The sequence below is a fragment of the Neoarius graeffei genome, chromosome 7, assembly GCF_027579695.1.
Source record: "Neoarius graeffei isolate fNeoGra1 chromosome 7, fNeoGra1.pri, whole genome shotgun sequence".
NCBI classification, from domain to species: Eukaryota; Metazoa; Chordata; class Actinopteri; order Siluriformes; family Ariidae; genus Neoarius; species Neoarius graeffei.
The window spans coordinates 90,075,938-90,089,290 of NC_083575.1; the positions used below are offsets into that span (position 1 = coordinate 90,075,938).

The 13,353-nt window shown below is 40.5% G+C and overlaps 1 protein-coding gene across 1 annotated transcript in view; it reads left to right on the forward strand.

Moving 5' to 3' along the window:
• galntl6 (polypeptide N-acetylgalactosaminyltransferase like 6) overlaps positions 1-13,353 on the forward strand; it is an 836,827-nt gene that overhangs the window by 235,554 nt on the left and 587,920 nt on the right. The window contains exon 4 of the mRNA XM_060926560.1: positions 834-1,000. Within this exon, the coding sequence (XP_060782543.1) occupies positions 834-1,000 (167 nt within the window). The remainder of the gene's footprint in view (positions 1-833; positions 1,001-13,353) is intronic.

Consider the following 13,353-nt stretch of genomic DNA (forward strand, 5'->3'; position numbering starts at 1 on the left):
AGGGATCAGGATGAGACTCTTCATGTTGCCCCTAAACCTCTACCTCTCTCTGTGTACTGTCTGTCCATGTCTCCCTTGTCAGGCTGGTGGTTAATTGGCTGATGTGGAGCTGCCGTTGACCTAGATTGTGGATTGTGACCTGCTTTTGGTCTCCGTAAATGTTACATACTTGTCTTTAAATTTCTATCTTTGTGGCACGTGTAGAATTATCACACAGGATAGTTAGATCTTTTTTTTTTTTAATTACTCTCCTCATAGCACTTCCATTCTCTGCCATAAACCTGTTTACAGAGCAGCATATGTTTCCATTACACTTCTATTCACCGGGGGTTGTTTTTGTAATCAACCTTTCAGATAAGCTGTTTCTATTTACCTTTTAATATACCGTGTGAATATATTAAAGGCAGAGCTCCTTGAGACTGCTGGTTCTGTGGTTCTGCGTGAGCTATAAATAATGGACCATGTGTCAGCTTTGTCAGGGCGGTGAATTAGAGACTGGTGTGAGCTGTAAAGCGTTGCTTCATCTGCCACTTCAATCTTTGTTGAAAGTGAATTAAGGCACAGATTCCTGAGTGCTTTATTAGAGCAGACGGCGTGACAAGGCTTTTTAAACGGTGATTTATCATTAGAGTTGCATTCCGCTCTACTCCCATACCCCAAAAGTTTGCTTGGGTACAGTGTAGTAGATCTATTCATTACATAAATGACACAGCTTTGGTCAAACAAACATGTCATCATGTACTGATTGATGGACTGATAATGTTTTACAACGTCACCCTGATCTTCTCATCTTTATCTGTCTGGATTTTTTTTTTCCCCTTTGTGTCTGTCAGCTGTAAGCAGAAGCTGTATCTGGAGAACCTCCCCAACACCAGTATCATTATCCCGTTCCATAACGAGGGCTGGAGTTCTTTTCTACGCACTGTGCACAGCATCGTAAACCGAACTCCAGATCATCTGATTGCTGAGATCATTCTGGTGGATGACTACAGCGATCGAGGTAAGATCTTATCCCTTACACCAAGCGCTGGGCTTCCTGCGTTACGAGTAACCACGAACGGAGAAAAGTTTGAGAAGAGCAATTCCAGCGTTATGGACGTGACACTTGAACTCAAAATGGCGACAAATGACCCGGTGCATGTTTTATCGTCTTCCGGTATTTAAACAGGTGTTGCATATTTTAAGGCTGTACCATACTGGAGAAGTGATGGAACAAGAACAATTCCCATAGTACATCTAGGGCATGCCAGAAAACGCCAATAGAAGATGCGTTATGGATGTGACAGAAAAAGTATCACTTTTCTTGGGTGACTGTACATTTTTATCAAACTCTGTGAAATTGTAAACCTAATGTCGAAATGGAGAGATCCGTTTGATAGAGGGGTCCAAGGTGAATATTAAAAAATCTTTGTTTAAAATATTTTGTATTTCATGCAGAGTTTCGGAAGGAAAAGTCAGCGTTATGGATGTGACGAAATTCCGTTATGGATGTGACGCGTCTGAAATAGACATGGCATATGTTTAGAAAATCAGCAATTTAACCACCATAACCCTTTGAAAAACTCTCTAAATATCAGCTAAAACTATCAAAGTTCTTAAATAATATTTAGGATGGCTATTGTTTTGCTGTTTTGTGGATTTTAGCATACATTTCTGTGGCTTGTGGCAATAATATAGAATTGTACATGATCAAAGTTGATTTTAGCTTGGGTTTTACATTATAAGAAAGAAAGACTGACAGTGACATATTAGGTGATCAAAATATTTATTTATGTATGTATTTATTTGTTTATTTATTTAGTACAGGCCTAGGTGAGATCTCTGGGAGTGGTTTTGATGTATTGCATGTTGCTTTATTTTTGCATGGTGAGGTTGACATTTACATGGAATTGCCCAGAAGTAGCTTTGATTGTCTATCAAGCTAGAACTTTAAATATGTACCAGTCATTGACGTCAAGATGACTCACGTGGAACAACGGCACACGGTAGCACACCGAGAGTACGACGTGTAGAAGAACATGCCTCGTCGCTCGCGGATTATAAACTTTCCCTGTTGCGCTGTAGTTATGACATTTTGAAAGAGCTTTGCCTGTGACAGTTGCCTTGAAACCTGTCTTTCATGTTTTAGCCAATTGGATAAAAACAAAGATGACACACTGGCAGCTCTCCGAACAGATTTTTTTACCTGAAGGGGGAAAGAAAGAAAAAAGAAAGAGTGGATTTACTGGAAGGTCATCTACGACTCTGTTGCACTTTTCAGAAACACACAGAGAACTATTTGTCATTGCTGGTAGTTAAAGTTTTGTTTTCTTGATCACTTTTCTTTGATTGATTTGTTGGTGATGTTGGGAATGGTGACTGTAATTTTTGTGCAGTAAAAACAGTAGATTCTCTCAGTAATTTTAGGAATGAATGCTAGTGGAAGTCATTCTTGATGACCGCTAACAAACTTTTAAACTCATTTACTGGGACTGGGACTGGAGCAACATGCAAATGAGTGATGAATGAACGGAAAAATCCAGCATGAAGAAGAGTGTTAGCATACGACAAGTCGCCAGAACAGCTTTAACACGGCTAAATTTTTCCGCACACCACGCAGTAAGTGGGAATTTTGTATTCAGTTTGATATTCACTTGTCCCCCTGCATTCTGGTGTTTTGTTTGTGGGTCGTCCAGCTGGAGATGGACAATTGGGGGGTGGAGGGTTTGAGATTTTGGATTTAGTAGATGTTCCTGCATTCTGGTGGATTTTTGGAGTGGCCTGCTGTGCCATACCTACATTCTTACACACCCTGACTTTCCAGGCCTTCAGCTTATGGCCAACAAAAGCACCAAGTTTTGGCTTAAAAGCCCCCACACTAGAAAACTACAGATGACTGCCAATGTTCCTGTAGCCCTATAGACCTGTGTTTCAGATTTAAAGGCAAGTTCATGTTTGAAAATATTTCATCAGCTAAGCCTAAACACCTTCTGAATTGAAACTAAATGTTAAGTTTTTAATAACTGTTGCAAAAAATAAGATTGTCCCTCACTGACTATTCATTATGTATTTAAAGGCCCGGTCCCACTGCACTTATGGATGCAAAGAGGATGTAAAACGTAAAAAAATCTTTGCCATCCGTTGGAAAACGCTATGCATCCGTTGTGTACTCATTGCATACGTGCTTCATACGCTCTATCCATCGAGCATCCGTCCACTGTGATTTCATCCGCGCAAAAAGTTTTGAGCTGCACAAAACTTTTAGAACGGATGAACTTTCCGCCGTGTACGATGTAAATCCGCGACATATACGAGCAACAAACGTTCTATGTCCGTTATCATCCGTTAAACGTCTGCTGTATCCTCTCTGCATCCTCTGGGCATCCTCGCAACTCACATCCGCTGCAGCTGAAAACGGAAAGAGGGAGGAAAGATAAGGTACATGAAACGTCTATTCATTGTTAGTAGCACGGAAATAGAAAGGATGTAAGCGTATGCATCTCGTATATAAAGTATTCAAAACGGACAAAGCGTTTAAATCTGGGATGTATCTCGTATATTTAGGATGTCTGGAGTATGTCTAGAGTATGTAGAAGGACACTTAGCGCAGTGAACGGTCTGCATCCGATATACATCCGCGCAACATCCCCTTTGTTTCCGTTAGGCGTACGTGATGCATCCCCTTCACCCGCTATGCATCCGCTCTTTCTGCTATGCGTCCGCTTCTCAGTTATCACCGGTAACCCCTTCGGAGCTGTCATCCACTTCCATCCGCTTTCATCCGCTAGGCTTCCTATGAACATGCGTTTAACATCCCCGCTATATACTACCCACGTCCGTTCTTTTCCGTTCTGTTTTCGCCAATTTTGTCCATTTCTGGAGCGGATGAAAACGGATAGAGCCACCCCCGAAATTTTGCTCGTCCGCTGTGTCCTTTTTGCATACGTTTTGTGTCCATCGGCCAGTGGGACCGGGCCTTAAGGGCTTTCCCCACCACTGGGTTCAGCAGAAGATTGGCATGGGGAAAAATATCAACAGCAAAAGAACAAATAAAATGCTTAAACAGTAAGCCAAATGTGCATGTGCTACAAGAAACATTAAAATGATTAAGTTTGAACAGTATTGAAACACAAAAAGCTGAACCTTGGCCATAGGTGGGACTGTGCACACAAAGTTGGGCTTAAAAATTTTGGTCATACTTAAATAAGCTATATTAATATATTTCTTATTCATTTATTTCTTATCTACGTTTCTTATTAGTAATAGAGCATTCGTCAGGGCCTGTTATCTGACAAATATTCTCTACCTGTCTTGCCCTCTTTGAAACCCTGTCTCCTCAGTATATTCTTCTCTGTCTTTTTTTTTTTTAATTATTCACAAGTTCAAGTTCTTTGATATTACAGGTGACCATGCTTTATTTACTTTAACTGAGCAATTACATACATCATAAATAATTAAAATAAATACCCTGTAAATAAACAATAGGTATGGTGGCTAATGGCTCTTCTTGCATTTGTAATATTATCTCTTACTTGCTTTATTTTACAACATTTCCAGTATGGCTTCAAATAAAGTCATAAAGTATGATAACATACAGTAAACAAACTAAAAATGCGCCTTAATAACCGTGTGCTAAGGAGGTGCTCTCCCGTGCTGCTTGTTGGGGAAGATAGAGGCTGTGGCACGGCAGTCGGCCTATAATGATTTAGCATGCCTAGTACACAGCTCTCGATATGGCATTAAATATTCTCACAACACTTATAGGCTAAAACGAATCAGAAACTTTATATAAGTTCATAATTACGGCAGTAACGCCACACATTGGCGTGCATATGTACAAACCTGTCTGAGACACCCGTCTTCAACTCGGATACCTTCTCTCTCCTCTTCCTCTAAATTGACGGTAGGCAATTATCCAACTTCCGGCAAGTGCAGCATCATTAGATGCGCCACCTACCATAGGGGAGTGTGTACAGAAGGGAACACCTCTCTGCCTGTTTAGCCGTGCATAAGGCGTAATTGATCAATCGCAAGTGGTTGGCGCGACGCAATGGGTAGCCTAGATTAGATAGACAAACTAGATTTTTTTCTAGCGTGAGAAATCGGAGGTGAGTGTGTGAAGACAATCAAATGCGTGTGTCTCACGCTCATTGCGTGAGAGTTGGCAGCCCAGGCTTTAATGCTTCTTAGTACAGATTGTACAAGCCTCTGAAACCGTACTGGAGCCATGAATAGGCATATCAGACGCCAGGGGCTTAGGCCCAATCCCAATTCTAATTTCTACCCCTCCCCCTCCCCCTTCCCCTTGGCCCTTCCCCTTGAAACTGAGCTACAAGGGATAGGGCTTGAAATTCAACCCTTACGTATTGGGATAGCCCTTCAACGATCGCATACGTCATCGCGTACCTCCGTCAGCGTTTACGTTAGCAAAACGCGACCAAATGCGTCATTGGCTGCGACCAGCCGCTACAGTCAGAGCCAGAGGCAGAACCAGAAATCTCTGCTGGCAGGGTGTGATTTGTTAACTAACACCACTGAATGGGATATCTTTGGCGCTTCGTGCACCACATCCGACAGAATGAGGTGTCAGAACACTCATGTAAACAATAAAAGCGAGAATAACAGAACAAAACGTACGCAGTCAAGCAACCGAAAACAATACTCACTCCCAAAGCTTTTTAGCAGCAGCTTGGATTTCAGAAATCGCTGCTCATTCTCAGCTCGAAAGCGAATCAAGCGGCATGTTTCCTCTGGATAACAACTTAAAACACGTAAATAATGGAGAAAATACATTTATGACAATCTTTCGCCGCGGGAACCGCCATCTTTCTGAAATCCGCATGAAATCTCGCTGAAATCCGCATGGCATTGTGGGAAATCACTCAAACCCCTTCATTTGGAGTCAGCTCCAGGAAAATCTCCGTTTGGAGGGGTACAGAAGCCCTACCCCTTCCCCTACCCCTCCGCGTTAACTGGGATTGGGATACCCCTACCCCTTCACGTGAACGCGCAAAATGGAGGGGAAGGGCCAAGGGGTTGGTCCAAGGGGTGAAATGGGATTCGGCCTTAGCCAGGATCGGGAAGGTTGGGAGTGTTTTTCTGAAAGTAGGGAGTGTAACTTGGTCGTGACCAATTTTTTGAAAATTTCGTCTTTTTTGGTGCAATCCGGTGACTTCTGGAGCTGCAACTGAGCCTTAAAAAGAAATGAAAGAAAGAATTCATTTTAAGTGTGAAGTAGATTTTATTAGGCGTTTAACACACATTTTCTTTACTAACTTAATAAAACATGATGATACAGTTGAAATTTAGTTTCTTATTCATTAACCAGAACTTTACAAATCACTGTAATTATCAATAAAATCTTCTACAAATTCCTGCAATAAAAGCAGAAACCTTAAATTATAATTTCCAGTGCACTTAAGACCAAAAACAAAATCCAAATCGCTGCAAACGAGTCGTATTACGGTACACAGAATCCATCTTTACTCAATACAACAAAGATAACAAATGAGATTCGGCCGACTCTGAAGATTAATATTATGAAATATATATATACACAGCTGAAAATCATCGATACCTTTAACAAGTTTTGATTTTACGAAATTTATATAATGCAGGGCGGCACGGTGGTGTAGTGGTTAGTGCTGTCGCCTCACAGCAAGAAGGTCCGGGTTCGAGCCCCGTGGCCGGCGAGGGCCTTTCTGTGTGGAGTTTGCATGTTGTCCGCGTGGGTTTCCTCCGGGTGCTCCGGTTTCCCCCACAGTCCAAAGACATGCAGGTTAGGTTAACTGGTGACTCTAAATTGAGCGTAGGTGTGAATGTGAGTGTGAATGGTTGTCTGTGTCTATGTGTCAGCCCTGTGATGACCTGGCGACTTGTCCAGGGTGTACCCCGCCTTTCGCCCGTAGTCAGCTGGGATAGGCTCCAGCTTGCCTGCGACCCTGTAGAACAGGATAAAGCGGCTAGAGATAATGAGATGAGATGAGATTATATAATGCAAATGTTACATCACAAAATGTTAGGAATCGTTTTGATTCTGTTAAAAAAGTGCAACAAACAGGAGTTAAAAATCAGGGAGATTGAGTTAGAAATGAAAGGAAAATGTCCTGTAGTTACTTGAAATGTAATAATGGTAGTTCATGAAAGTACTATTTAAGATAAGGTAAATCTTGGTGAAAAAGAAACCAATCGAAACCGAAAGAGTGAAAGTTATTATCGTGCCGTTACCATGGGAACAGTCTTTCATGAACGCGGACGTGGGCTGTCAACGCGTGGAGTCCAGTGCGACTGAGGAAGTGGACAAGTTTTGTGTTTCATCTAATTTAGGTCATTTAAATGCTATAATTTTTTTTTTTTTTTTTTGGCAGTGGGCACAGAGGGAAGTGTACAGTTTCTGTCAATATGTTTATCATGCTTGTATGATAAAAAAAAAAAAAATCGGGAAGATATTTATCTAAATACTCATTCTAAACCTGCCAAGCTCTCAAAACTCATAGTATTTTTTTTTTCCATTCAAGCCTCGTTTCGTAGTCTGACCAATAAGAATGCTACATTTTTGGTGGTAAATTTGATTTTCCCGATTTAACTTCCATATATGGCGGCACGGTGGTGTAGTGGTTAGCGCTGTCGCCTCACAGCAAGAAGGTCCTGGGTTCGAGCCCCGGGGCCGGCGAGGGCCCTTCTGTGTGGAGTTTGCATGTTCTCCCCGTGTCCGCGTGGGTTTCCTCCGGGTGCTCCGGTTTCCCCCACAGTCCAAAGACATGCAGGTTAGGTTAACTGGTGACTCTAAATTGAGCGTAGGTGTGAATGTGAGTGTGAATGGTTGTCTGTGTCTATGTGTCAGCCCTGTGATGACCTGGTGACTTGTCCAGGGTGTACCCCACCTTTCGCCTGTAGTCAGCTGGGATAGGCTCCAGCTTGCCTGCGACCCTGTAGAAGGATAAAGCGGCTAGAGATAATGAGAATAAGAATGAGAACTTCCATATATGGAAAGCACGCGCGCCGGACACACCCCGGGAAACCGCTGACCGTCGACACAAATGTTGACAGAAATGCATAAAATTACTTCACAAAACAACACAATTTCACAAAATTTTGGTTATCATGGGTTAGTATAAAATTTATAGGCCGTGTTTGGGGATTTATGGACGTTTTTTTTTTAGAATTGGCCATGGAAAACATGGCTGCATGGTTCGCTAGCTAAGCCTATGTCAGACGCTCGCTGGCCGTGCTGTGAAAACTGTCCATGCAGACGCTCATCTAAGTTTCCCAATCTGTCATTGCTTAACTCTTGAATATTTTCTACCGTGAATGCTCTCATTAAAAAGCTTATAATCTCTGCTTTCCAAAGAAATGTATCTGGTTAAGATCTGTTCAGTACTTTAGGAGTAACGGCAGGTTGAAGTCGGTACAACAGAGTAAAAATTCTGCTCGCAGGACGTCGGGAAACTGCCGGTGATTTTCTTTTTGAGTCATGGGAAAGTGCTCAGGTTCTCTCTCTCTCTCTCTCTCTCTTCTGATCGGTTTCTGACTGGATTACTCATGAATATCAATCAGATAACTTTTATAGAGATGTTCTCTCGCTCTCACTGTTTCTGATGAAGGATTCGGCAAAATTTTCCATCAGCTAGTTTAGATGTTATGATTCACGGAAGACTTTGAAGTGAGTTTTCGTAGCTTTACCTACTTATTTTTTTTTTCAAATCAAACTGATTCATGTAAATAAATAACTATTTTAGAATATAACTGGAGTTTTGATGAAAAATATTGAGATCTTAGTGGTTGGAATGATATTTTTAAAAAAGGGAACTGAGTGTTCGTTTCAAGTCAATTAATGTGAATTGTTTATTGGATGTCGATCAGACATTTTTTTCAAGGTTCACCTTGAAAGCTGTGAATATTATCATTTATATTCTTTCATATAAACACTAGTCAGCCCTACTTTTGAGAAATATAAAGACCTACAGAGCACAAAGACGGGATTAGAAATATTTTGGATTACTTTTTTTATTGAGTGTACCAATTAGACTTTTTTAGACCCGATTAGCATAATTAATGCTAATTAAATCAGGGATGAGAGTTTTCCGCTTTTCGGCGGATTTCCACTTTTTCTGAGTAAAAATTGACCTTTTAATATTATGCCAAATCCGTTGAGATTTTTTTTTTTTTCATTTATTGAGGGGGGTTGGGGCATGTTCCTTCGTGATACTCAAGCGTAATTCATTCCTACAACGATGTTACATGTTCACATTTTCGCCATCTTTAGTCTCGCTAAGTCTCGTGGTAGAATACGTGTTATCTACAATGTAATTGGCCAAAACATCGCTGGCGAGAGCATGATAGGCAATCATAGCAGTTCTTACAAAAGTACCCACATCCGTTCTATTTTCTCGAAACTTGCAACTCGCACATGTTCATCGTCGCTGCTCTTCAAAAATATGTTTCTCTTTCGTATCGGCCTTTTTTTTAAAGTTTATCCCATAAACTTAGCATTCGTTTGATTTAATACATTGAACATGTATATGATAGATAGTCAGTAAATCTGAATTAATGCTGAGAGTTTTGAAAACTTCAATATTTCAAAAGACTTTTTGAAGAAATCATATGCAACTAATGAGGACATAGGGAGAAAAGATCAGTCACCCTAAGAAATTTTATTTAATATATGAACATTTTGATAATTAATAGAACTTAAGTTTAATGGGAATTTAGTTTGTCATTTTTGATGATCATGACTTATAACCATACCCTTGAATGTCGAATGTGATTTTATTTTGAATTCAAACAATACTCCTATTGATTTGAAACATATTTTCATGTAAATATATAAAAAAAGACAACAGATATATATATATATATATATATATATATATATATATATATATATATATATATATATATCAGTAGCGGCTGGCTTTTGTAAAAGTGAGGGAGGAAGGAATGCTTGGTTGAAGGTCACGGGCCCCAATGCGACCGCACCTGCTGGACCGGCTATAGTTACACGCACGGGTTGAGTTGATAATAGTTGAAAAACCTATCATTTTAAAGGGGTGTGTACACTTTTTATAGCTGCTGTACACATTACTTTCAGGTGTTCAACACATCTTTCTCTTTCAAAATTCTCTCAAAATCTTCCGTATTTAATGAAGCAAACCTGGCGGCCATGTTTGTAGCTCAGCCCATGGAAGGGTTTTGCAAGCAAAACATTCACCACGTCCTCTGTTTCCATTACTTTATTCATAGAATATTTATAACATAGTCAATCCACTTCCACCTCGCCGTTCTCACTCTGACTGCCGAAGTGCCCGAGTCACCGGATCTAGAAGTTAAGTTTGATAAGATAACCCCTCCCCCCAGGCAGCTAAGGCCTCTACTTATTGGTTCATTGCGCAACGAGGGCTGCAGCCTATTGGTTGATATTTTGTAGCACTTGTCAGATCTCTTAGCTAGTCCCACCCTCTTAGAGGAGGATTTTCCTCCTCTCTCTCATTGAAGTCTATGTTAACCACGAGCCGCCAGTGCCGGAGACTGTTTGAATCGGAGTGAATGGGAGCCGAAGGGAGGAAGATCCTCCGTGCAGTAATTTCTAATAGCGAGCGATAGGGGGTGCTAATGTAATTTCACCCAGAGAAACAAATATAATGTACATGTCGTATTTGGCAGTAAAATAGTAATATTCAAGGACAGCAATTCATTAAATTGGTCAAGACAATTTCAACTTTTTATTCTTAGAATTTTTAAGGAGGATCTTCCTCCCTCTCCTCACTGGAGAAGCCACCTGTGATATATATATATATATCAGTCCAGCACATAGTAGCAGGGTGTAAGATGCTAGCTGGATCAGCGTACATGGAGAGGCACAACCAAGTGGCTGGGATAGTATACAGGAACATCTGCAACCAGTTTGGAATAGAAGTACCCAAGTCCCAATGGGCCATACCACAGAAGGTGGCTGAGAACAACAGGGCCAAGGTTCTGTGGGACTTCAGCTTCCAGACTGACAAACAGATCCTGGCTAACCAACCGGACATAGTGGTGGTGGACAAAGAGCAGAAGAGGGTGGTGGTGATAGATGTGGCGATCCCAGCTGACACCAACATCAGGAAGAAGGAACATGAGAAACTTGAGAAGTATCAAGGGTTGAAAGAGCAGCTGGAACGGATGTGGAAGGTCAAGGGTTGCGTGGTCCCCGTGGTAGTGGGGGCACTTGGGGCAGTAACCCCCAAACTGGGAGAGTGGCTCCAGCAAATCCCAGGAACAACATCTGAAGCCTCAGTCCAGAAGAGCGCAGTCCTAGGAACATCGAAGATACTGCGCAGAACCCTCAAACTCCCAGGCCTCTGGTAGAGGACCCGAGCTTGAGGATGACATGGATACCACCCCCCCGCTGGGGGTGAGAAGGAGATTTATATATATATATATATATATATATATATATATATATATATATATATATATATATATATATATATATTTTTTTTTTTTTTAATCAACTGCAGCCCAGATTGCAGGAAAAGTGGTTTGTAAGCCCTTGGCTTCGTTTTCTGCTTTTTTGATGACCACCCACTCTCATCCCTGTTAAATACTAATTTGCATACTTTGTTTTAGTAATTTTTCAAACTTTGTATTCAGTATACAACCATCTACGTGCTGCCAATTTCCATGTAAATATCTTGAAAAAACAAACAAAAATTAAGTTATGAAGGAAAAATATTTGATCTCGTTGGTTAATGAGGCCCATTTTGGACCATGTGATCCTCATACAGAATATTATAGCAGTTTTCTAAAAATTAAGCCGTTTCTTCAATCTTTGATCTGTAATATCTCAAGAACGGATAAACATATTTCAATTCTGTATGACGTTCAGCATTCAGTTCTGAATTCAGTGAGACCAGTTTCAAGCAATTAGGGTTGAATTTGAATTTTCATGCCGACCATGAACACCGTTCTTTCTTCAGCTGGTGTTTTGATGACGGTGGTGACGCTCCAAAATCTCCCGAACGGTTTGAGATCTGGTGAGTGTGAAGGTCAGAACAGAAGATTTTCATCCTCATCAAACCGTTCAGTGAACCCTCATGACACGGAGATAGGGGATGGGTGGGGACATCCACATCCACTGAGTAGAAATGGTTCCTCACAGGATAAAGGTGATGAGGAAGATAAGAGGAACTGCAGGATTTATTTATTTATTTTTTATCTTTTTGCAGTGACTCTTCTCTCTAAGGAGCTGAACCAAGATTTATTTTATTTCTTCATTTCTATTTTTATTAGGTTGTGTGTGTGTGTGTGTGTACTGCTCACAGAGATTATTCACAAAGAAATGCACAAATGTACCCACGTGATTATCCATATAAAAAGGGATAAAGACCCTAAAGACGCATTGAAACCAGACGGCTTTAAACCAGATTTAAATTTTTATTGCTGAAGTAATTTTGTACATTTGATGACAACCAAAATCCCTCCCAGTGCATCAATTTGGAAACACTTTTCTACATCGATCAGGGAAAAAAAAAATCTCTAATTATGCATACAAAGTGCCCGCCATGATTATTGCGCCCCCCCCGTAAAGATAACTAAAATAGGTCAGAAAAAAATCCACCTTTTGGTGAAAAAATCCAATCTTTAACCTTCATCCTACCAAGTGGGGTCCATCTGGACCCCGCACCTATATGTTTGTTTGCCATTTTAAAAATATGTGACATACTGCCTCACCGTTTTATGAATTTGTCGGAATTTATGTCTTAATTAAAACACTAAAGCACCGGAAGATCAGCTTTTTGCATTGTGAAGGTATAATTAATTTGTTACTGGGGTCCAACCGGACCCCAGAGTAAAGTTTATCTGTCTTTCATTTTATAATTGAATAGCACACTGAAAGTTAACTTCTTTTATTTCTTTTATGTTCCATAATGAAACTACCAAGGCATTCCTTCTTGGGGTCCGTGTGGACCCCACTGCTGCAATAAGCACAGGCTGCAAAACAAAAGCCCTAAATTATTTTACAATTACTTTTTTGTTTTAAATTCTGTAAGAAAAGACCTAAGTTGTAATCCAGAATGTTTTACAGCTGCATGAGCTGCAAAAATCATGTATATAATGCCAATTTTTTTTGTGGCGCTATAATTTGCTACATGTATGCTAGTTATTGCAATATTATTGCAATGTTATTGCATTTATAATACATCATTGATATTCAGCCATAGTGGATTTTGTTCTTCAATAAAGTTATATCTGTTTGCTGCATTGAATTGGTTCTTACTGCATTGATTTCAAGGTATTCCCTCCTGGGGTCCATACGGACCCCGCCTGGTAGTTTGTGTATGTAAAATTGGCTGGTAGGATGAAGGTTAAGTGTGTTCTTTATGCCTTGGGCCC